Source organism: Cydia splendana, chromosome 1 (genome assembly GCF_910591565.1).
Source record: "Cydia splendana chromosome 1, ilCydSple1.2, whole genome shotgun sequence".
Lineage (NCBI taxonomy): Eukaryota > Metazoa > Arthropoda > Insecta > Lepidoptera > Tortricidae > Cydia > Cydia splendana.
The window spans coordinates 18,009,568-18,034,014 of record NC_085960.1 but is presented as its reverse complement, the minus strand read 5'-3'; the positions used below and the strand labels follow the sequence as shown (position 1 = coordinate 18,034,014).

Genomic DNA, 24,447 nt, shown 5'->3' with positions numbered 1-24,447 from the left:
CTTTAAGAAACACCCACAGTTGCAACGGTGTTTAGATACCGAACTCATAATAACACGTATTGTACGCATTATCGATTGAATCAAAGATTCCAAACAATAGTCTTTATTGGAACTTGTAATCCTATTTGGTAGCGTTGGACCAAATGATGGCCACCAATAACACCGGCTTCGATACAGTCAACAGTGTTGAGTGTTTAGTTAGTCACATACAACGCGCATCGCCGCACGCCTGTTGCTCAGAACACTCGTATCGTAAATTGTACTCGAAATTGACCTTCATTGCGCGGATTGATTGCAGGCGAATTTCGTGAATCGGAACGCATATTAGTTTCATTTTTTTTTATTTCGGTTTAGCAGTAAAAATGTGATTTTTAAAGAGTGTAGCTTTATTTAATTGTGTATTAGTGTACGATTGGATTTTCTACAGGAAAATATTAGTAACTGATTGCTGCTTACCAAAACATTAGGCATTTAAGTGAGTAGCCCTACATGTTCCTATTGTTCCTTTATGTACTTTAGGTACTTCCTTTTCGTAGGTATTTAAAAATGTACGTACTGCACATTATTATTAAAAAAAAACCTGAATGCTCTTCACAGTTTACGGTCTTTATCAGCAGTCCCATTACCACTTCACAAAATGATTATTTCTGAGGGAATATAGGTACTTCACGAGTTAGGTAGTCTGTGAAGCCATTTCCGTCAATAGAAAAATATGTAGGCGCGAAGGGTAATCGTCCCATAGAAAATTTGAATTTCACGCATTTTTCTACTGACAAAGTTGTTTGACCGGCTATAATAACATGTATAAAAAATATGCTGCAAACATTTAGCTGCTTCCTAAGAGCGGATACCTATTTTCCGCGTTTGAGGCCTTCGGCCGACCGGGCCGACTATGCCGCAGTACCGTCACTATTAACATATTTAGGTGCTTGGAAGTTCCAAGAACATGGAACAAAAGCCAAGAGCCAAGGTACCAACTGAAGCAGCGTCCCAAACTTGCGGCCAACCCTCTTCCCGTCATCTCCGACCAAACCGCTGTGGGGTCTAGAACTGCCGGCACTTTGGCACTATCAAGGCCCTTACGGATGTCGCCATTAATGCTGGCGTGGCGGGGGATCCTCCCTGCGCTTCGGGCGCATAGAGGCCACGGTGGCCTAGACCGCCGAACCTAAAGGATAGGCTAGCCTGAGTCCAAGATCTTTCGCCAATAGATATGTTGAAGTTGGATTTGAGTGTTTCTGCAGCTAATAAATTTAAGGGTTCGGCCAGTAAGCCTAGCACAGGTAGGTCGCGACATTAAGTAGGTACCTATCTCGCCCGCGAGATAGACTATGGGTGACTGCTATAGTTATTGGCCGCTAGTCATAGTAAATTGGCCATTCAATTGGTCAATAAGACTATTCGCTTGTTTCTTTCCGATTTGTTAAGAGTAGGTAGCGATTACTATGTTAGTGACCAATAACTATAGCAGTCACCCTAACCGTCTTCTTCTAACTGTACTAATTAAGAGGGACGCGGGTAGTCTATCTTACGGGCGAGTTAACTGTTCTACTCTGCTGTCGCGCCCCTCCTGCTAGGCCTACAGTATATCTTAACCGAATAAGACAAAAACGGCGCCGTATAAAAAAAATTCAAGGTCCTTTTTGTCCCTCTTAATTTAACATGTTTAATTTAGGGTAAACCTGATGAACTTGACATTTGGTTCTCTAGGTTGACAACAATTCGTTTCTCACGTTGACCTTACAATCAGGAAGGAGAATTAAGTTAATCGGTACGAGTTATCGGTAGGAAAATTGGTGAAAAATCCCACTTCAGGTGAAATTGAATGTTTAATTGTTTCATTCCAAATTGCAGTTTTCTTGTAGCATAGAGTATAAGTAAAGAAAGAGTGGTAACTCCATACATCAGTTTTCTTACCAAAACGCGCGTTATTTCGTAGTCGACATCTCGCATTAACCCATGGCGAAACTACGGTTACTACGGACGGGTACTAGTAAAAACATTACTTTGTAACATCAGGCCCATTGTGGTCGGCAGCATGTGTGGCTAGTTGCAGTCTACAATGGGACTGCTTTAAAGTACCTAATGGGTCAAGTGTAGGCCATTCCCAAGTAACAATTTGTGGTTCTATAGTAGTCGATAGAACGTTTCCCAAATACCACCTAAGGTCCTATAAAAGACCAAAGAAGATTGTATAAAGCCGAAATGGCGCATCTTATGTGCCATTCAGTGATATAGTAGACCTGTAGCAGTGTCAGTCGTGACGTTTTAGGTCTATAAAAGTGATGTGATGATCACTTTTGTGCTAATTTGTTGTCAGTAACGCCATTATAGTGTTAATTTATACTATAGTGGCATTTGAGATTCCATTATAGTGCTTGTTTTATACTATAGTAGTATTTGAAATTGTATTATAGTGCTTTTTTATACTATTGTAGAATTCATAGTTCCTTTACTACGAAATTTGCTATCAAGTTTTCCATCAACTGTTGTGAGTGGTTTTGTTGTGTGTTTACTTCACAAAAACGGTACTAAGTAAAATGGTGATAAGTAAAGACTTTATATTAATATGCGCCATTTAGATGTCGAATAATTCGGTCCTTAGTGCAAAAAGTATATGGGACGGAAGATTTACCGTTAGAATAGTATTAGTTTAATGAGGAATTTTAAATGCCCCCTCGATTTATTTATGTTTTTAATAAAATAATTTAATAAAATATTATCATATTCACCATAGTTACTACTATACAGCCAAGAAGTAAATCCGACGCTTTTATAGGCTAACTCTAGAACTTACGACGAAATATTCACCGCCATCATGATTAAAATTAGGGTTCCAAAAGAATTTTGCTGTGACCCTGTTACACCTTCAAACTCTTTAGAAAGATATAGGATTTTTTTTTAATTTAGATGTAGTCATTACTGTTGTTTCCTTTTTCAGTGTCATTGGTAAAAAAAATGTGCTAATAATGGATGTCGATAAATATCTAAACCGTCACGATTTTATGCTTGTATTAAATCATTGATGATAAATCTCACCTACAGTCACTAATATCACTGGGGTCTTTTTTATCAATTCATTAAAAAATATAAATATTTTGTACAGAACCACATTATGTGGCTTAGGCCTGAACTTATATAAGCAAGATATAAGTAGCCATTACAGATCAAATTTATCATTTACAAGTAGTCGTTTTCTACCTTTATGTATCTAACTCGGTTTATAAAAGTCATAAAAACTCAACTATAACGCTGTTGTCTTTTAAAAGAAAAAACAAAACCACTATACAACAGTTTTGTGATATAAAAGAGTCATTGTGACGTTTACAGCGATGAGATATAATAGGGATTTAAAAACTACTAAAGCGCTTTTTAACGCTATAAATATGTCCCAAAAACGCTACTATAGAGCAAAACAGTTCTATAATAGTGTTCATATGACTACTAAAGTATTATGTACTATAGCAGTGATCTCTAAAGCCACTATATCCTGAAATCGTTGTATAGCTGGGTTTTTGTCACTGTTAGAACACAAAACGATAGCGGCTAGCAGGGAACCTTAATAGCGCAAACTACTAAAGTATTATGTACTATAGCAGTGATCTCTAAAGCCACTATATCCTAAAATCGTTGTATAGTTGGGTTTTTGTCACTGTTAAAACACAAAACTATAGCGGCTTGGCAGGGAACCTTAATAGCGCAAATTAGTTGCATAAAAGTGATTCCAAATACTATTATACAGTAATATTGCTCTATAGTGGTTATATTTGAACCTGTTATAGTACACGCCTATAACGGCTCTATAAAATGATGAAATAAACCTTTACATCAATTGCTTATAGAATATATTAGCTGTATAAGCCTATAGAGCAAAAAGGTGTTGCCAAGCGCTTTTATACGACAGGTGGTCACCTCTGAAACCTTAATACGACGTCTATACAAGCTTTTAGCGATAAAAACTAAAATTATAGGACTAAAATGTTACTTGGGTTTGTTTGACGGTGAGTCATATAAAGATAAACTGTGTTAATTAACTCGCGTTATGCTCACGTTTTATTAAGCACTGCGTAGGCTATATATTTTGAGCGCGTAGCGTAGGTATTGTTATTATTATTACTTAGTACTTTAACTACTTTATTATCTATAGTCTGTCAAACAACTTTGTCAGTAGGAAAAGGAGCCAATTTCAAATGTTCTATGGAACGATAACCCTTCGCGCCTACTTTTTTTAAATTTGTCGCTTTTTAGGTTTCTGTACCCAAAGGGTAAAAACGGGACCCTATTACTAAGACTTCACTGTCTGTCTGTCACCAGGCTGTATCTCATGAACCGTGATAGCTAGACAGTTGAAATTTTCATATCACCAGATGATGTTATGTCTGTTGCCGCTATAACAACAAATAATAAATAACCGGACAAGTGCGAGTCGGACTCGCCCACCGAGGGTTCCGTATTTTTTAGTATTTGTTGTTATAGCGGCAACAGAAATACATCATCTGTGAAAATAGTTGAAATTTTATCACGCTATCACGGTTCGTGAGCTACAGCCTGGTGACAGACGGACGGACGGACGAACGGACGGACGGACGGACAGCGGAGTCTTAGTAATAGGGTCCCGTTTTACCCTTTGAAATACATCATCTGTGAAAATTTCAACTGCCTAGCTATCACGGTTCATGAGATACAGCCTGGTGTCAGACATACAGATGGACAGCGGAGTCTTAGTAATATAATAGGGTCCCGTTGGGTACGGAACCCTAAAAACCGGCCAAGTGCAAGTCAGACTCGCGCACGAAGGGTTCCGTACCATTACGCAAAAAACGACAATAAAACACGTTTGTTGTATGGGAGCCCCACTGAAATATTTAGTATATTCTGTTTTTAGTATTTGTTTTTATAGCGGCAATAGAAATACATCATCTGTGAAAATTTCAACTGCCTAGCTATCACGGTTCATGAGATACAGCCTGGTGACAGACATACAGATGGACAGCGGAGTCTTAGTAATATAATAGGGTCCCGTTGGGCACGGAACCCTAAAAACATTAAAATAAAATATGATTTTTGTTTTTCACTCCAAGAACTCATAATAAAATTATTATCTACAAGAATATAGTTATTTGTACAACAAGAGATCAAAGTTTGATATTTCTTCGAGTGCTTATTTTGAGTCCCGTGCAAGCGAAAGATTCTATAATAGATTCACGAGCGTAGCGAGTGAATCTAATTTAGAATCTTGAGCGTAGTAAGGGATTCAAAAGCGCACGAGATGTAAATAACTTTGATCTCGTGTAGTACACAAAATTTTTCACCTTAAGCAGTGAGAACATACCTAGAGGGACAGAGATAATAGAACCCAAGTATATCGAACTTGTATTAGACCCCGCATGTTGAAATGACATTTGACTATAAAGGTCACTTGAATGTCATTTTGTCTCACTCAGTGAGCAAAATCGCATTTTGCTCACTGTTTTTAAGAAGCAAAGTACCCTTGTTCGACCTGCTGAGGTGAAAAAATTATTATCGATTTATATGAGGCGTATTTTTTTTCAGAATGAATTGAAAAATCTCTTGCTTAGGAATGAAAATCGTAAATAAATACTCACGGAATATTAAAAATAAAAACTGGGCAAGTGCGAGTCGGACTCGCGCACGAAGGGTTCCGTACCATAATGAAAAAAAACGGGAAAAAAAATGCAAATAAAAACGGTCACCCATCCAAGTACCGTAGGTGACCACGTAAGTGACCACGCCCGACGTTGCTTAACTTTGGTCAAAAATCACGTTTGTTGTATGGGAGCTTGGGAGCCCCATTTAAATCTTTATTTTATTCTGTTTTTAGTATTTGTTGTTATAGCGGCAACAGAAATACCTACATCATCTGTGAAAATTTCAACTGTCTAGCTATCACGGTTCGTGAGATACAGCCTGGTGATAGACGGACGGACGGACGGACGGACAGCGAAGTCTTAGTAATAGGGTCCCGTTTTACCTTTTGGGTACGGAACCCTAAAAAGTACGGAACCCTCGGTGGGCGAGTCCGACTCGCATTTGTTCAGTTTTTTATACGTTTTTATACTTTATTACATTATATTATTTATTTACAAATCTAGTTGCTTACGTTTGTTTACATATTCGCAAATAATCTTTCAGAGTTCATTATCTGATAAATGTTTTTGAAGCACTCCCAGACAAAGGAAAGTAAGGGCGTACCTAGTCGATAAACAACGAGTTTGATACTGAACCGAATCGCACTGCGCTCCTAATAGATATAACTGATATACCTAAGGTTACTTACCCAAATTAAAATAATAATGTAGAGAAAGTAGAGTTGGTTTTACCATCAAAAACCGGGCAAGAGCATGTCAGGCCATGGTCAGTGTAGGGTTCTGTAGTTACCCTTCTGTCAAATAACATTCACACTCTACATCAGAGGGTTGGACAAAAAAAAAACATCGCCACTTTACGTGTGTACCTACCCTAAAACAGTTTTTTTCTAGGTTTTATTTTACCACTTGTCTTGCCAATTTCAGCTCTCTAGCACTAGCACTAACGATCACGGAGCAAAGCCGAAGACAGAGAGACAGACAGGCGGACATGGCGAAACTATAAAGCAGGCCACTGACGACTGATGAGCCTTCCAAATGGATGCCGTTACAATGGATTCATCAAAATGGACGGCATCCTAATATTAAACATTGTACGTTTTTGACATTCACGGACCGATTTTGGATTGCAGCCACGCTATTTGGACTGTTGGAAGGCTCGTCAGTAGCCACCTTAAGGGTTCCTATTTGACTAGATACGGTTGTGCGTTTGGCCTAGCTGTGGAAGAATCTTCCCTTCTCATTCTAGTCATCAACTCATCATAGATCATAGACGTAAAGGAATCAAGAAGGGACCTTCTTTCATAAAATACTCCTTTCATAAATAGGTACTTGGCACACACTTGGCATCAAAGCTTGGCATTCTTGGCAGTGACATGTAGATATACCGCTATACCTACTTAAGAGGATCGGACCAAGATAACTCTGCATGGAATTTGCAATGACAAAATTGACTAAGTGTGGCAATGTCATAATTATGGTCAAATTTCTATGAAAATATGACGTAGTGATGACACTCATTTATTTAATTATATTCAAATCGGTGTAAAGAGGGACACTAGTGGACAAACAAACGTAAGCCCCATTTTTAGGATTCCGTACCCAAAGGGTAAAACGGGACCCTATTACTAAGACTCCGCTGTCCGTCCGTCCGTCCGTCCGTCCGTCCGTCCGTCCGTCTGTCACCAGGCTGTATCTCACGAACCGTAATATACAGATGATGTATTTCTGTTGCCGCTTATGGAAAATATTTATACACAATTAGGTAGATGTTGATTAATCATAGCTTGACATATTCCCCTTCGTTTGACTTTTAAACTTTAAATAAAAAAGCTTGTACATATTTTCTTACAATCTAATAAAACAGGAATTTGACCTAGGCCGTGTCTCGGAGTTATGAAATGTACATATGTAAGTGGTCATGTAAAATTAGTCATAAGAGTAAACAAACCTCAGATCAAGCATAATGGCTCCATTCACTGTTTTGTTGTCTGTGTGAAGAAATCGCAATAGTAAGTATAGGTACAAGATAATGGCAGCAGCGCACGCTTTACATCATGGGGCACATTTGTTGTCTTAACAATAAAGTCGTGTCAAGTTCATGTTTAACACCTAGCCCGCTTAGCAACTTCTGCTGCTGACTGTACCTAATGTAAATAAGACATATCACAATACTCAAATAATTATTGACATATGTATGATTTACTAACTGCATGCATAATGTAGGTGAATAATAGGTAATTAATATTACAATATTTAAATTAGGTACGCCTAAGTGCCCTAAGTGTTGAAATAAAGTTTTTTCATAACACAAGGATGTACATAATAAGGATATTTTTTTAATAAATATGTTACTTAAGTATGTACTATGTACCTATCTCATTAGCCTAAACTAAAAAAAATATCATCGTTATACTTAAATCTTTAAAAAAGACGTGACTCGTCTACTCCTAATATTAGCCTTTTATAAGTTTTTTGTTTAAAATATACTAACACAAATATAAAATAACTTTAAAGACTGCATCGACCCTCCAGTGGCGCCCTCATTGGGGGAATTGTGTTTTTTAATAAACCAATAAATGTATGTATAAATCAGTAGGTATATTACTATTGTTGTCCTACTGATTCCCCAACTTTTGGTCGTTGTCTCATAATTTTTGGTATTATGCATGGTCTAATAAAACATGGTCTTCTATTCCCAGAGTGACACGGGCCTACGTCACAATAACATTGCTACTTTATTTCAACATAACATGTTACATGGGTACATTATACCTATGGTTAATAAGTTAAAATATTTCTTTATAATTTTATAATTTTCATTTATATGTATTTTATCTTAAATTTTACAATAACACGTCATTTTTAATTATTCGTTAGCAATATCTTCCGATTCACGAAAGAAATTTCAGACGTTCGGGTAATTCTGTTAACATTACTGGCAACACAGGATAGCGCTGTCACATTTGACAATTCGGATCTAGATAACTTCATGCCCTGACCGTCATCCTTGTCGAACGCGTGTTAATTGTTATTTCCTTCTCGCTCAGTGTCAGCAGTCGCAGTGTTTTCCAAACTTTTCACGTCGTAAGCTAGGTAATTAATGTGTAACTGTGAATTAGTTTTTCAAATGTTTGTCTTGTATAGATAAATAAAGTTTAATTTAATACATTAGATTTGTTTTATTTTACTATGTTTCTACATGAATAACTTAAAATTAATGCCGTTAAAATAATTTTCACTGTTGGTTAAAATTCTCCCACATTTTAAAGTTTGAGAACCTGTAAACAGCATGATGACGTAGGCCCGTGTCAGTTAGGTCATACGCGAATCTCGGAAGAGAGTACCAGGCGGAGTATATTATTATACCATGTGCTAGGGTGGATTTCAAAATCCAGCGAAAACGTATGGTTCGGTCTTTATAAAAAAAACTAGTAGGTTGTGGGAGTTGCAACTTTTTTATATGTTTTTTAAGAACTATTATCTTCATGTTCCTTCAATTACCATCTCCCATAACTTAATAGTTTTTTTTATATAAAATGTTTTATGTGTCTAAAATCATCACCGCCGACCGGAAAAATCTGAACCTTTTTGTTTGCAGTGAAAATTATAGCATACCTATCGTACGATTGCGATTTTTCTTTTACTTATATCTTTTCCATGTTGTTGTTAAATAAAGTTTAATTTAATACATTAGATTTGTTTTATTTTACTATGTTTCTACATGAATAACTTAAAATTAATGCCGTTAAAATAATTTTCACCGTGGGTTAAAATTCTCCCACATTTTAAAGTTTGAGAACCTGTAAACAGCATGATGACGTAGGCCCGTGTCAGGTCATACGCGAATCTCGGAATAGAGTACCAGGCGGAGTATATTATTATACCATGGTATTATGCTTATTTTTCGTTCATCAACTAAACGGCAAATGGCGGCCAATTCTTTCCGTCATTTGATTAATGTTGAATATAGGTATATTTATATATCAAATAACTGCAAAAAATTGTAAATAAATAAAAATACCAATGTCAATTTCAGATATACCTACATATAAATGTAAATTCATAATTAATACTTGCAAATATATTTAAAAAAAACGTGAATGTTTATAGTTATGACTTGCAACTAGGTCAAAGTCAATCTTGCATCACAACGCATAATGTTTCTTGAAGACGGCATTCTAGGCAAAATCGTGAATTTCATCATTATCATCGTACGGACACACACAAAATTTATACTGGAAAAAAAGCTAAGCCGCGTATGTATCTACAGACAGACGAACGAACATGGCGAAGGGTTAAAAATGTCACATCAAAATTTAAAACAATTAGTCATTCTAAAAAAAAAGTTATAGAAATTACGTGTAGCGCATGGCTAACTGCAATAACCGGCCACGATGAAAGTGCAACTGTTGTGAAACTCGGCGCATGCGGCGCATCTGACTCTAATGCACCTACGGGTGGGGTATGCTGCATCAATAGCAGGGCGGTGTGTGCACCGCAATCTTAATGCACTTACGTTAGGTGTACATTATCAAAGACTAATGCAGCATTATTTGACATGTTGTTTTAAATATTTAGAAAGTACTTAAGGGCCAACGGGAGTGGTCATTTCTCCATACAAACGTACTCCTCGTTTTCCTCCGTGGTTTTTGAAGCTAGAGCAATGATTTTTTCAACACAGATTAATATTGTCAATATCTGTGTCGGACCGTTTTGCTTTTTTTGATATTTTTGTTTTTTAAGGCGCTAGAGCCCTTCAAAAATGGCCAAAATGGCCTAATTGACTATGCCGCAATGAGAGGCGTGGTATTCAAAACTGATATCAATTAGCCGAAAAATCAAAACGGTCCGACACAGATAATTTCATAATCATTTAGATTTCCAAATTTGGTTACGATTGGTTAAGTTTTGGAGGAGGAAACAGAGGAGTACGAAACCTCGATTTTTGAGATTTTTACGCAGGATTTTTCGCCTTGTCCTTATCGCACTACTTTAGGTGCCGCTTCCGTTAGCGAGACGGGTATATTTACCTAAAATATTTAAAACTCAGCTCCTGTTTCGTCTTAACAGCACGTATTTAACCGGTCAACTAATAATTAATCGAATTTGAGTAGGTAGTTTAAAAAATAGAAATGGGTACTAAATTAATAGATTGGCAACAAAAAGAGAGCCTTAAAATATATCAATATGAGACATTTTAATGCCGTTACAGCTTTTGTTTATTTTTAGGCAGGTACCAAATATTTATTTGGCAACTGAATTATTATATTGGAGACCATTTACGAAGCACATTTTTATATAGAATACGTCTATTAATTAAAAAAAATAAGTTCTTTTAAAATATTTTGTTTGGTCACTACACGGCGGTCAACCTAACACGCTCCTCCTCGCTTCGCTCGTCATCGCACCTATCTTTTGACTCTTGCAGAACACCGTGATAACTATTGAAATTACTAATTAAAAATTTAAAGACCTAATGGTGTTTCATGATTAGGAATTTCGACTATAAGTATAGGTACTGACCATTGGTAAATAAATTAGTGGTGTTTTGTGTATTAGGAAATTTGTCAACTTAAAGAACTAGGTATGCATATGTTAAAATTATTTAAAAATGGAGTAGTATTTAAAGCTTATGTATATAGGTATCTTATACACTTTTAAGTAGCACTTAAAAGATTAGTTTAATTAATTTCCTTTTTTTAGTGGTTTCTTTTTCTCGACTCGTATAGGAAGAACATTATCACATCACTAGTCTGTGCCTGCTAACTACCTAAATGCCACGAGTTACCGATGTGTGCTCATCACTAATCTTTTAAGTGCTACCTAAATGCCACGAGTTACCGATACATAAGCTTTAAATACTACTTCATATTAAACAACCAAATTTTATGATCGTTTTACAATATTAGTTGCCAACTTGTTATTTTAGACGCCAACCTATAAATTCATGTTCCCTATAATTTTTTTGGGTGGCTTGATTTTGCTGCCAGTTTTTTAATAATATGGCTAATATAAATTTATTGGCGCTAAAATATTAATGCACAGCCAAATTATATTATTATATGCCTAGTGAAAGTTCCTGTTTAATATTTTAGTTGCCCGGTTAATAATAAGCCAATATTTAGTTAGTTAATCGATTGCTTATAATGGTTTTAAATTGTGTACCTATTGCTTGACATTTGTATAACTATAATCAATTGTTATTTTCCTACCCTGCTGCCTGCTGACGATCATAATATCAATTCGTATAGATTAGTGTAAAATAAATAAATCTAAATCATGCAGTAATGGTATGAGTTATGAGTAGGTAGGTAACTTTCGTTACTCTTACTATCAAATATGAATGATAATACCTACGCGTTCATATTAATGATAAGATTTGATTTTTATGTGAAATGGTAAATAAGTTATTTTAATTTGGAGAATCTAGGTCATGGCAATAGATAGGTCCTACCTAACAATGAATTATGTTGAAATACATATCCGCTTCTTGTTGTTTTCGTCCAGCCGTTGTGTTTGTTTTGTCTGCAGCATTAATATCGTTACTCATAAGTAGGGGCAGGCCTCCGTCACACGCTCAAGGCCACGCGCTATATGCCTACCGCTCGGCGTATCGTCGACGATACAACCGACAGAGGGCCGCCGAACGCCCGCCTCAGCGCTCGCACCGCATTGCACCGCGCTTATGCTTCGAAATGCCGAAACCACGTAATTATTGTGCAGTAGATGGGTGAAAAAGTCAAAAAACAAAGGAAAAAGCCTATAATAAAAAATCATCTTTTTATGGCGGGCTAAAGGTCCCACCTGAAAGTTTAATAATTATATTGAAGGGTTAGAAAAAGTATTTTTAAATAACTTTGACGACGTAATAATTAATCGGCCTGGTAGCACCGTATTACAACTTTTAAAAACCGTTGATTGTCTGTTGCTTTGCTCCTGAATATTTATTAAAATTATTTACGCGATTTAGGATATTTTCAACTACTTATTAAATTTTAATAACAGAGAATTCCGAGAAGTGAAAAAATTATAAATCATTATATTAAAACTAAAACATATTTGATTCGCAACATTCGTTTTATTACAATAATCATCATAGGTAGGGTAGCTACAACCCTAGCGCATTCTTACGATGACGCGTTGGCACGTGACTCGAACGGCGGGCAACAGTCTTGACTCTTTGTGCGCGTAATTATGGTACATTTCTTCTTGTCCTGAGCAGCAGGTATTATTATTAAGGTTCTGTAGACTATAATAGCGTAGGTATTTTTGCTTTTGTTTGGGAATGAAGTATCTGTTACGTAGTAACTATTTATTAATCTGTGGTAGGGGTCACAAACCCGGTTTCACCGAAATCGAAAAAACCGGAAAAACCGGGTTTTAACCATAGTCTAATAAAACATGGTCTTCCATTCCCAGAGTGACACGGGCCTACGTCACAACAACATGGCCGCTATATATAGCGCTATCGCATATTATCATATAGCGCTGTCGCATGATGACGTAGGCCCGTGTCAGTTAGGTGACCTAGAAAAGACGGGAATGGAGTACCAGGCGGAGTATATTATTATACCATGGTTTTAACCAATTTCCAAAACCGGGTTTTGACTTTGATAAAACCGGATTTTTCGAGGTTTTCGATTTTACAGTTTTATACACATAGTTTAATTATATTGATGAGCAACAATTACTTCAGAGTTTGTTATTATATTTAGATTTTAGAACAACACAATACATTATACGAAGTTCGTATGTATACGTATTAATATTATATAAAAAACTGTTTACAATTTTCACTAAATATCCCTTAATTTCCTGTAATACGTAGTTTAAATAACATTTTAGTAGGAACGCTCGTTGATCTCTAGTTAAAATTGTTGATTGTAGTAATATATAATATAATATATAATAATATATAATATTTTAGCATATATGCGTCCCACTGCTGGGCACAGGCCTCCTCTCAAGCACGAGAGGGTTTGGGCTATAGTCCCCACGCTAGCGCAATGCGGATTGGTGACTTCACATACACCTTAGAATTTCTTCGCAGATGTATGCAGGTTTCCTCACGACGTTTTCCGTCACCGAAAAGCTAGTGGTAAATATCAAATAATATTTCGTACATAAGTTCCGAAAAACTCATTGGTACAAGCCAGGATTTGAACCCGCGACCTCCGGATTAAAAGTCGGGCGTCATATCCACTCGGCCACCACCACCTGTAGTAATTATAACAAAAGTCAATCTCGCGAAATTTACTATGTACAGTTTTCTTCTTCTTTGTTCCTTCAGGTTCCTTTGCCTTTGTTAGAAATGGCTAAGAAAGTGTTGTTCCTATATGTCCAGTCCATGATCGCCTTCCCCATCAGATTTCTTATATCCTCAGCTGATGTAGTGGCCGCAACCAAATGAAATCCCTTGTAACTTACCCCGTTTAGCGAGTTGGGTATTATCAGCGGTGTGTGTTTCCAGAAGGAGGACTATGTCAACCCCGTTGTCACGTAATATTTTGCTTAGGCATTCCGTTTCGGAATTGCTGACCATGAACTCTATTGTCGTAAACTTTATTGATGGAATTTTATGGTTTTGGTAAAGATAGAGTAATTATAGAAATGTCGTGGAAGACTGAATAATAAAGCATTGATCCTAAAAATACTTGCATATTTTACAAATTATATGTAAAATCGAAATCACCGAAAAACCCGGAAACCCGGTTTTGCTGTTGCATAAAAACCGGAAAACCGGTTTTCTAGAAATACGCACGGTTTTGTGACCCCTACTCATAAGTCATAACTAACGCCATGTTTTGAAATTGTCTATTCTATGGTGAACGTATAAAGCAACCGCCACAATGAGATTGAAGGAAAACGCATGACGACGAGGTCGCTCCCCTAAAGTTCAAGGCCAGTCTTCCTTGTTCCTGCTTACGTTGCACCACTTGCACTCAATTCTGCGTAGAACAAGTCGATCCGTTCCCATTCGGCCGTGAAGCCTTTAAATTTTAATAGCCCACTTTAGGAAAAATGTTGAAGTTCAAGCAAAACACCTACCTATTTAGGAGTAAAGGATAGGACAGTGTCATTCGGATCAATCGGATCCTGCGTCCGCACGACGGTCATAGGCGTCAGCGACCAAACTGCCCTCATCCTCGAATCTCTGAAGAGACGTAGGTACCGAAGGAAGGGAGAGCCTTCAAGGTTGCAACCTTCGCTAAGCTAAGTCGAAACTCTTAGAAGGTATAGTAAAATAAGAGCACCGTGAACAAAGTTTTGTACGGTGCTCTAAAAATGGGGACAATCTTACACACGTCAATCTAGCGACGGTACACATACTTATAATATAGAGAAACACATACCTACTTACTTAGGTAACATCCATTCCCAAGGAACAGATAATCGTGATGAACACACAAATAAATGCCGTTGCCGGGATTCAAACCCGGGACCTCCTGCTTCGTGACCGACTAGTCTAGCAGGTCGTTAAAAAAGGTACAATTTAGGAAGATTACCCCTTTCCTTTCGCTATATAGTACTATTAGTTATTCTGTGGTACTGATTATTTCTTATTTAGGTATATAGGTTTAGCGAATCCCGGCGACCCCCTTGCCCCCTTTGTACATAGAGCCAAAGAGAATAGATAGTATAGAGGGCTATTGCCATAGTAAATTTTGTAGTCACGGTACATTTACTGCCATCTATCGACACATGATTAAAACTTAAAATAAAATTGAAAATGTATAAATTAATCAAACTATGTATACGGATAAATGATTTTTAATTTTTATTGTTCCATACTGACCCATGTTCTTTCACTGATATGTGATCAAATTTTTAAATATCAAACGGTGTCGTCAACGCCATCTAGCCGAGAATAGGCCAAAGGTATGGCGCCATCTATTCGAGAATGACTTTTTCTTTATTTCCGAGGCACGTTTTTTTCTTAGACTTTATTTATCTTATACGGAGTTACATATATCTTTGATAGAGCGTTGGGCGACTTACGTGCGACTTATATGTTGAAGACATTACATTAGAAACCTAAACGATGCGATAAGAACTAATGAATAAAATATTTGCCTGCTGCAGTATATTTGGAAAAGCAATCAATACGAGACAGATTGTTATGTTGGTAAACATTAACAATCAACATTTTATTATGCTAGTCTGAGCAAACTAAGATGAAGTAAGTTTCCAGATAATAAAAACCGCACTGATCCGATTTGAGGAAAATATCGCTGTTTCATGGCCGGTCTTTAAATAAATTACCGTATCAATGTGGTCACGGGCAAGGTTACTTAAACGGAGGGTCATTGACTCGTTGAACTCGTTAACTGTAGGGACAATATCGGGCCACCAATTACACAACTACCTACCCAAAAAATACACGTTGTCCTAAATGCTACTGTTTTATAAGTAATAAAATTTGTTGTCATCAACAGCGGTTTTAGAAATAAAGTTAGGTGAGCCGGAATTAAATTAAATACTTAATTGACTCGTTATTTTATAGGCACCTATCTAGTTATGTACTGAGCAGCTAGATAAATATGGTAGGTACATATGTATATACAAATTGTGCGAATACCTGCCTGGTTGAAAGCAGTTTCAACCGCGACGCAAGCAAGCAAGTTCTGCATCTAGGTCGAACCTCTGCTAGATATAAAGTAACAATATGATTAGGAATAACAAAATACATCTAGGTAAAAGGTGGGTATTTTATTTCACCACACCAGCTCATAAAGGCTCTCTTATTGATTCTTCATAACTGATGATAAAGTTGCATTTTATTTATCCACACTGTCGCTACGCTCGTGGTTCAATATTGGAATAAGTAATTTCAATTTGGAATTCTCTTAGCCTAGACGGTAATAGTGACTCTGCACACGAATCAGGAGGTCCAGGAGGTTGTTCATCATCAATATTTGTTCCTGAGATAAGGATGTTATCTAGCCGGCTAGTTTTAATGTATATTTTTCAAATTAAGCCTATCAACTAAATGATATTGACCTAGCGAATATGTCGGCACACCAATCAGTCGCTGGACTAGGTACTAGGTAGGTACAGTCAGCAGCAAAAGTTGCTAAGCGTGCGAGGTGTCCAAAATAACCTTGACACGCTCTTATGCTCTTAATAATAAAGTCGCGTCAAGATCATTTTGAACACCTCACCCGCTTAGCAACGTCTGCTGCTGACTGTACCTACTCATATATTGCTGTTGACCGTTGAGACATGCGTCATATTCATACATTTACACCGTTGCTCAGGAGTGCCAGACGTCTTAAAACAAATAACAACTTAAGAGCAACCTAGTAAAACGTTAGCTTTTAACGCAATTTACCTGTTACCAAGCGAGTAGGTTTACGTTTCGCTTTCACTCCTAAATTGCATTGTCGATTTTTAATTTTCCAGTGAGTACCTACCCATCTTATAGCCTGTCGTTATAAAATAGATAATTTAAACCACAGAATAGGTATTTGTCTAAACCTAAATAAACTATTTACACGAACAAGCACCTTAATACATTTAAATAAGGTATCAAAATGGACTATATCTCGCTCCATTTCCGTGATAGAAGGACACCAGCAGTAGGAACTACAGAATTAAAAGCATTTTCCGCAGCCACGCGCTGCGGAAGGAACGGTCAATGTCAGTGTGATGCGCGCGAGTGGAATTCAGATGCAGTTTATTATTGTGCGTCATTAATGTCATTATCTAAAGTAGGTAATAGATCCACGTTAAATTGAGTATACTTGAGATATGTGACCTATTTATGCTTTAATGTTTCATAATCTAGATTAACAATTATGCCTAAATTGTTTTTTTTTCTATAAAGGGTCGGCAACATGCAAGTGACCGCTCTCAGGAGTCTGAGGTAGATCGTTTGAGGTAGAGCAATGTGTCTTAATTATGCTCTCGTTCTCTCATCTTTATTTATTACGAGTATGCTTGAGCCTTCTCGCTCACAATGCTTGGGATTTAATGAATCATGGGATCTCTGGGTCGGCTTTCAATATTTTAGAAAAGATTATAATCTGCTCATTTTGGTTTCAGAATGATTATTTCCACTTTCTGCGTCTTGACGCTGACGATGGTAGCGCGCGCGCTGCGCGTCGGCGTCGGGATAGCGGACGTCACCGGCCCGCCCGCAGAGATTGCCTTCGTGAGTAACAATGTGTCATTAATCTAATTACTTATCGAGGCACGTAAGAGGAGGAAAACCATAAACACATACTGTTCAACGTCAAATTAAACAATCTCATGCTCTACATAGAAATATGAAAGTACGAGTCCCCAAACTCAACTGTTATTTATGGAATGGGAAGTTAAACATCAAAATGGAAATTTTATAACAAATAAATTTAAAACCAAATTTCAATTGCACGTAAAACAATAAAAAAGATCGTACTTGGAAAGTGAAACGCTCTAGTGCAGAAAATTATTGCTTTCTGCACACTTTTTAGAATAGTAATGACCCTCTTTCATGAGAAATGAAATAGGTATTTACTTATTTAGCAGTTGTCACAACCTCTGACAGTTTTATGGTTATTTGTTCTATGAAAGTCGATAATATGTTTGAGTAGTATTCCATCTGTCCAATGTTATTGCGTCTCACTCTCTCATTAAGCAAAATGTGAGACAAAATACACATTGGATAAAGAAATTGGACAGGTGGAATACCACCCTAAGTCACAGTCACAGTATTGGTCTTGAGAAAATTCCGATTAACTAAAACCTTCAATGCCAAATGCCAACGCATGATGTAAGTATACAAATTGTACATGGACTACGCAACATCTAAAAACATGTTCAGTTGTAAAGAATGCATGACCTGCATTAAATTTTGTGCGTGCGTACACTGGCGTTCAAAAGTGCATGGAGCAACTTCCTAATATGAGTAAAAATATTTTGCTTACAAAGCTAATAATGAGTACCTATGTAATCTCGGTTTAAATACAGGGTATTTTTTTTGGGTGATACAAGATATTATATGTAGGTACATGGATGTACTCATTTAAGTGAGCAAATTTTGCAATGAGATCAACCCTGTAAGTAATCCCACGCGTTCAAAAACGAAAAATCTGGTAAGATAGGTAGGTATGGCATGACATGATTTTTATTGACTGCACTCATGATAATTAAATTAAAATTTAAAATTAAATTACATTAACGTTTATTTCAAGCTCGTGCCTCATAAAATGTTAGTTATGTATACAATAAAAATAAACTTAAAAACTATATTAGTGACAATGAATAAATAATGACACGTTTCTTCTAATAAAAAACTGGCCAAGTGCGAGTCGGACTCGCGCACGAAGGGTTCCGTGCCATTACGCAAAAAACGACAAAATAAACACGTTTGTTGTATGGGAGCCCCACTTAAATATTTATTATATTCTGTTTTTAGTTATTTGTACAGAAATACATCAACTGTGAAAATTTCAACTGCCTAGCTATCACGGTTCATGAGATACAGCCTGGTGACCGACAGACGGCCGGACAGCGGAGTCTTAGTAATATGGTCCTGTTTTTACTCTTTGGGTACGGAACCCTAAACATGATGAACAATATGAAATACAAAAATATGTCAAAAACATTTTTGCAACACATTAGTAAACCGTTTGGAACGGATGGTTCATTTAAACTTAGAAGGTTTGGTAGATATGTTTGAGAATGTCCTTAGCCTAGGACAGCGGTCGGCAACCAGCGGCCCGCGGGCCACATGCGGCCCGCCAACCTCTCGCTTGCGGCCCGCGAGCCTCCCTGGCAATTTTGTATGTAATACTGACGAACGACAATGTCTGCTAAAGTCACAAAAATTACCAAAGTGCGGCCCGCGTCATCGTCGTTAACTACTATATGGCCCTTGGCTGCTAAAAGGTTGCCGACCGCTGGCCTAGGATATAACCTGATTTGCAAACACCATTTTCCTTTCAGATGGGTTACGCTCACTTTCAACAAATAGGGCATGGCATCCACTTACGGCAGTTTTCGCGAGCATTTGTGCTGGCTGATGACACCGGGAACAGCTCACAGAGGATCGTGTTCGTCACTGTGGATGCTCCGATGATGGGCCACGGCGTTAGAAAAGAGGTTAGTCGTCATCAGAACAAGGGAATGGCTACCGCCGGTGGGAGTCTTCTTTAGTAGATACTGGGAACAGGACCAGGGGGCCGATTTTTGAATTTCGAGTGCTCGATTTCGTCACTCGAAAATCGGTGGAAAACAGCGTAATGCTAATTTTTGAAATACGAGCGATAGAAATTGGGAATCGAGTGGTATTGACCACTCGTTTTCAATTCTATTAGTAGAATTTAAATGCCGGGTACTGCAGATATTATTGAACGAAATACTCGAAACTCGAACGAAATCGAGCGGTCGAAACTCAAAAATCGGCCCCCAGAGCAATGCGTTTCTCACTGTCGACTAGGGTGGCCCAAAAAACATTTTTTTTTTATTTTCCTACGGGGCACCCCCTTATTTTGTTACACTTATTATGCTGATAAAATACACCAAGTTTCGTAATTTTATCTCAACTACAAGAGGGTGCTCAACCACTTTGAAAAATTTCAAAGTGTTTGAGCACCCCCCTTGTAGTTGAGATAAGATTACAAAACTTGGCGTATTTTGTCAACATAACAAGTGTAACAAAATGAGGGGGTGCCGCTTCTTCTAACTAGAGTTTGAATTTTTCCCATACAAACGTGAACCACCCTACTGTCGACTCGCCGATTATGGGCGGCGTCAGGAAAGAACGCCAGTCTCAGTCATTGTCAAAATAAGGGCAAGTCGTAATAACATACCCTGGTATATACTTATGAACGCTGATCGAGAATGGGGTTGGCAACTGTCAAAGGTTTGCATAGATGGCGCCATCATAGCTTGCCCCTTTTTCTATGAGATTTGGCTTAAAGGGCTAGCATCCAGTGTATTAAAAAACCAAAAATTTGACACAATTATAGGAATTGACAGGGCAAGCTATGATGGCGCCATCTGCTAAAAACTTCCACCGGCCAACCCCATTCCCAGGTTTGAATTTGAACTGTGATTTGATACATCGTATAAGCGGACTTTGGGCCACGAAATATAGAAGATGACTGAATGGACTAGGTATAAGAAATGTATGGGCTTTTAGTTGACTAACGACTTTTTACTACCGTGTTTCGCGATAAACTTAAGGGTCAATTTTCAAATAGGCATTTTTTGCTGTCCCACGGCTAAAACTCTCGAAGTCCATAGGACTAAACGACTGGGTATGTATATATTTTCATTCAATGTATTATAAGCTTTAAAAATAATGCACAACTGTACCTAATATCTTATTTGTTCCTGACAAAATCGCATTTTAAGTTCCAAAAACGGCAAAATTTGCTGTTTTTCGCGTGTCCCAGGGGCGGCATAGCGCAATAAAAAAAATCATAACTTTGGATGTAGGCAACGTATTATAAACAACTTTGTATTTTTATAAAGATAAAGAGCATTTTCTAGAGAATTGATTCAATCATATTGATAAATTAATGCGTTATTTAATAAAACAAGGGAAGCCTTTTTATCGCTGTCCCGCGAGGCACCTGTTTTGTCATGACTTAAATATACTCCCTATAATTTTCTTTGACTATTGAATAACGGTTAGATTAAATTTATACGGCCATTTTGACCATAAAAATGTCGATTGTGGCATACAAACGTCGACATAGTGTCATACAGATGTCGAGAAGGTGCCATACAAATGTAGTCAAGGTCTTATAAATGCAACAAACATAATAAATAGTGGCATATACATGTTGATATTGCCATATAATGTCGAAAAAATGCCTTATACATGTCAAAAGCGCCTTACAAATGGCTAAATAGTGTCATACAAATGTCGATCTTTAAACGTCCATATCTAGCTAACTATAAAAAGTACAGAGGTGCCTCCTACATTATATTTTTTATTGTTAAGAACCCTTCCTAAAACCATGATTATAAATCAATTTTTCAAAAATAAAAAATTGCCATGCAAATGTCGAAAAAACACCCTCTTCAAAAATTGACCCTTAACAATTGCTTTGTTTTCTTAAGTACGTACGTACATTTAACAATTGGATGGGATAAGATTAAAAACGAAATAATGTAACTCATTTGCTAACTTTCGTTTTCAGATAATAAAGCGTCTCCAAAAGCGCTTCGGTGATATCTACAGCGAAAACAACGTTATTATAAGTGGGACTCATTCGCATTCGACCCCGGGAGGGTTTCTCATGGACTTCCTGTTCGACCTGCCTATCCTTGGCTTTGTCAAGGAAACCTATGTCAGTTACATTGCCGGGATATTCAAGGTACGCTTTTCGGAGCCACACATCAGTTGGTTGAATTCATCCTGATAAACACGTTTTATAAATCATCATCCTTCTTTGGGTACTTTTATGTTTTGACGATTGCAGAGTATAGTAATGGCTCACAACAATTTGACGCCAGCGCGGATGGAGTACGGCGAGGCAGAGCTACTGGACGCGAACATCAACAGGTCACCCACCTCTTATTTGCGGAATCCAACTGAAGAGAGAGCTAAGTAAGAAATTTTTCTATGTTGTCATATTCATCTGCAGCCCAAGAATTATTGGATGTGATATGGCTACCGTATGTAAACTTTAACTTTGAATGTTGGTATTTACCGCGTCACTTTGACGATTCGAATACTATAGTAGGTACCTACATGGTATTTTTACTCCATTCTTAATTACTTAATTGGATTTGTTTATCGAAGTAACCTAACTACTTGCTTATATTATTATGCACGAGGCATATAATCAATTAACTTATGCATGAGGATATGCATTCGAAACGAACGCTAATTTAGTAAAATTCACCGTGTAAACATGCAGTTAGTAATAAATAATACATGATTTGACTTATGAATTATGATAAATAAAATATCCGTTTATGCGAAATAACCTTACGCAAAGGTTCGTAAGCATACTTAATAAACTTAACGTGATACGTGATACTTATTGACGGTTCTACCATCAATAACAGCGTTAAAAAAATCGAAGACAATTAACCGCCTCAAGTACATACTTATTCCCATTCTATTGTAAATATTGTAATGGAAAGCCCCATATTATACCTACAATGACTAAAGCGGCCCACTGATTAACAATCCGCCGGACGGTATCGGCCTGTCAGTTGTTCGGAACTCTCAAATTTTTGTTCTAACTGACAGGCCGATACCGTCCGGTGGACTCATAGATATAATAATATACTTAGATGACGCCTCAGCGAGCTGTCACTGTTGCCATGGTATAATAATATACTCCGCCTGGTACTCTATTCCCGTCTTTTCTAGGTCACCTAACTGACACAAGCCTACGTCATCATGCGACAGCGCTATATGATAATATGCGATAGCGCTATATATAGCGGCCATGTTATTGTGACGTAGGCCTGTGTCACTCTAGGAATAGAAGACCATGTTTTATTAGACCATGACTGTTGCCACTTTTGTTTAGTGTACGATTAACAATGTGGCCCACCTTGCTGGAGCCATGTCGATAAAGTCATATCGATAAACTATCGACATTTCTTGCAATTTTAATTTTACTTCAAAGGTTTAACGATACCTAAAATGAACAAAAACGCTTTTATTCTTTATTGTGGTTATCAGATCACAATTTTATCGTCACGCCCCAGCAGGGAACCAAGGGAAGTTCAGATATTTAATTAAAATACATAAATACCTACTAAAATATGTGTTCCGCAATAATTGAATTATTTTATTACATTATAATATATTAATTATCCATTAGCATTTCAATTATGTTTATGTTTAACGAAGATATTGAAGCTTCAATTAATCGCTATTTCGTTCCGCTGTGTAGCGTTTATCGATATATAATATGATTAAAATCGACTTTTCACATCCCTAAAAGAGCACACATATACGCTTTTACGCACACATACACAACCTGGTTCTACCAACTTTGATTTGAAGTCCATCTTGTCAACAGTATGGTTGTCCTTTTTTGACAAACGGCATTTTTAAAAGAGCGAGGAGAGAGAAATGATACTAGTTGCTGCGCCGTCAAAGAGAACAGAAGACGTTGGGGCCTTGGGTGGACTTATCAGTGGGCCCCTTTAGAATAAAATTTTGATAGTTCCGAACAACTGACAGGCCGATACCGTCCGGCGGACTGTTAATCAGTGGGCCCCTTAAGATAATATATGATATTAAGGTCGCCGTCACCGAAAGCGACGAGGAGTAGCTTATTAAATAATTATATATATTACATTAGTTATAATTTAACGTACATATATACTTACTTAATTTACGTTGCCTTTAACTAAAGCGTACATTTCTTGCCATTTCAGATATAAATATGACACCGACAAAACGTTATCTCAGGTTCGTTTCCTGGCGCCCGACAGCCGCATCATAGGGGTGATCAACTGGTTCGCGGTGCACCCCACCAGCATGAACAACACCAATAAGCTGATATCCTCGGACAACGTTGGCTATGCTTCTATCCTGATGGAGAAAGCATTAAATGGCAATGGGACATATCCTGGAAAGGTACATAAGTTCATGAGTTTGAAATAAAAATCGATGGGCTTCATATTCTCTAGACTTATATCGACCGGGATATGAACCGTGATTACCTTTTGTATTGTTTTCGAGCTCCCGATATTTCGACGCAGTTACATGCATATTGTTCACGGGTAACTGATGATAGCGGGTGGGTGTCAAAAGTTGTGTAGACCGCGCGTGGTCCAAACAACCAGATATAAGTCTGGTGAAACTAACCGTGAATCATTCAAAACTGTTCATATTCTCTTTCTAGAATTGCCCTTTTTAATTGAATTCTAT

The 24,447-nt window shown here is 37.3% G+C and overlaps 1 protein-coding gene across 1 annotated transcript in view; it reads left to right on the top strand.

Annotated features, from left to right (window-relative positions):
- The first annotated feature begins 203 nt into the window (after positions 1-203).
- The window catches only part of LOC134791286 (neutral ceramidase), a 28,917-nt gene continuing 4,673 nt past the window's right edge, over positions 204-24,447 (top strand). Inside the window, exons 1-6 of the mRNA XM_063762285.1 lie at positions 204-475; positions 17,655-17,763; positions 19,539-19,694; positions 21,746-21,922; positions 22,028-22,155; positions 23,952-24,153. Coding sequence (XP_063618355.1) covers positions 17,656-17,763; positions 19,539-19,694; positions 21,746-21,922; positions 22,028-22,155; positions 23,952-24,153 — 771 coding nt within the window. The 5' untranslated portion in view covers positions 204-475; position 17,655. The remainder of the gene's footprint in view (positions 476-17,654; positions 17,764-19,538; positions 19,695-21,745; positions 21,923-22,027; positions 22,156-23,951; positions 24,154-24,447) is intronic.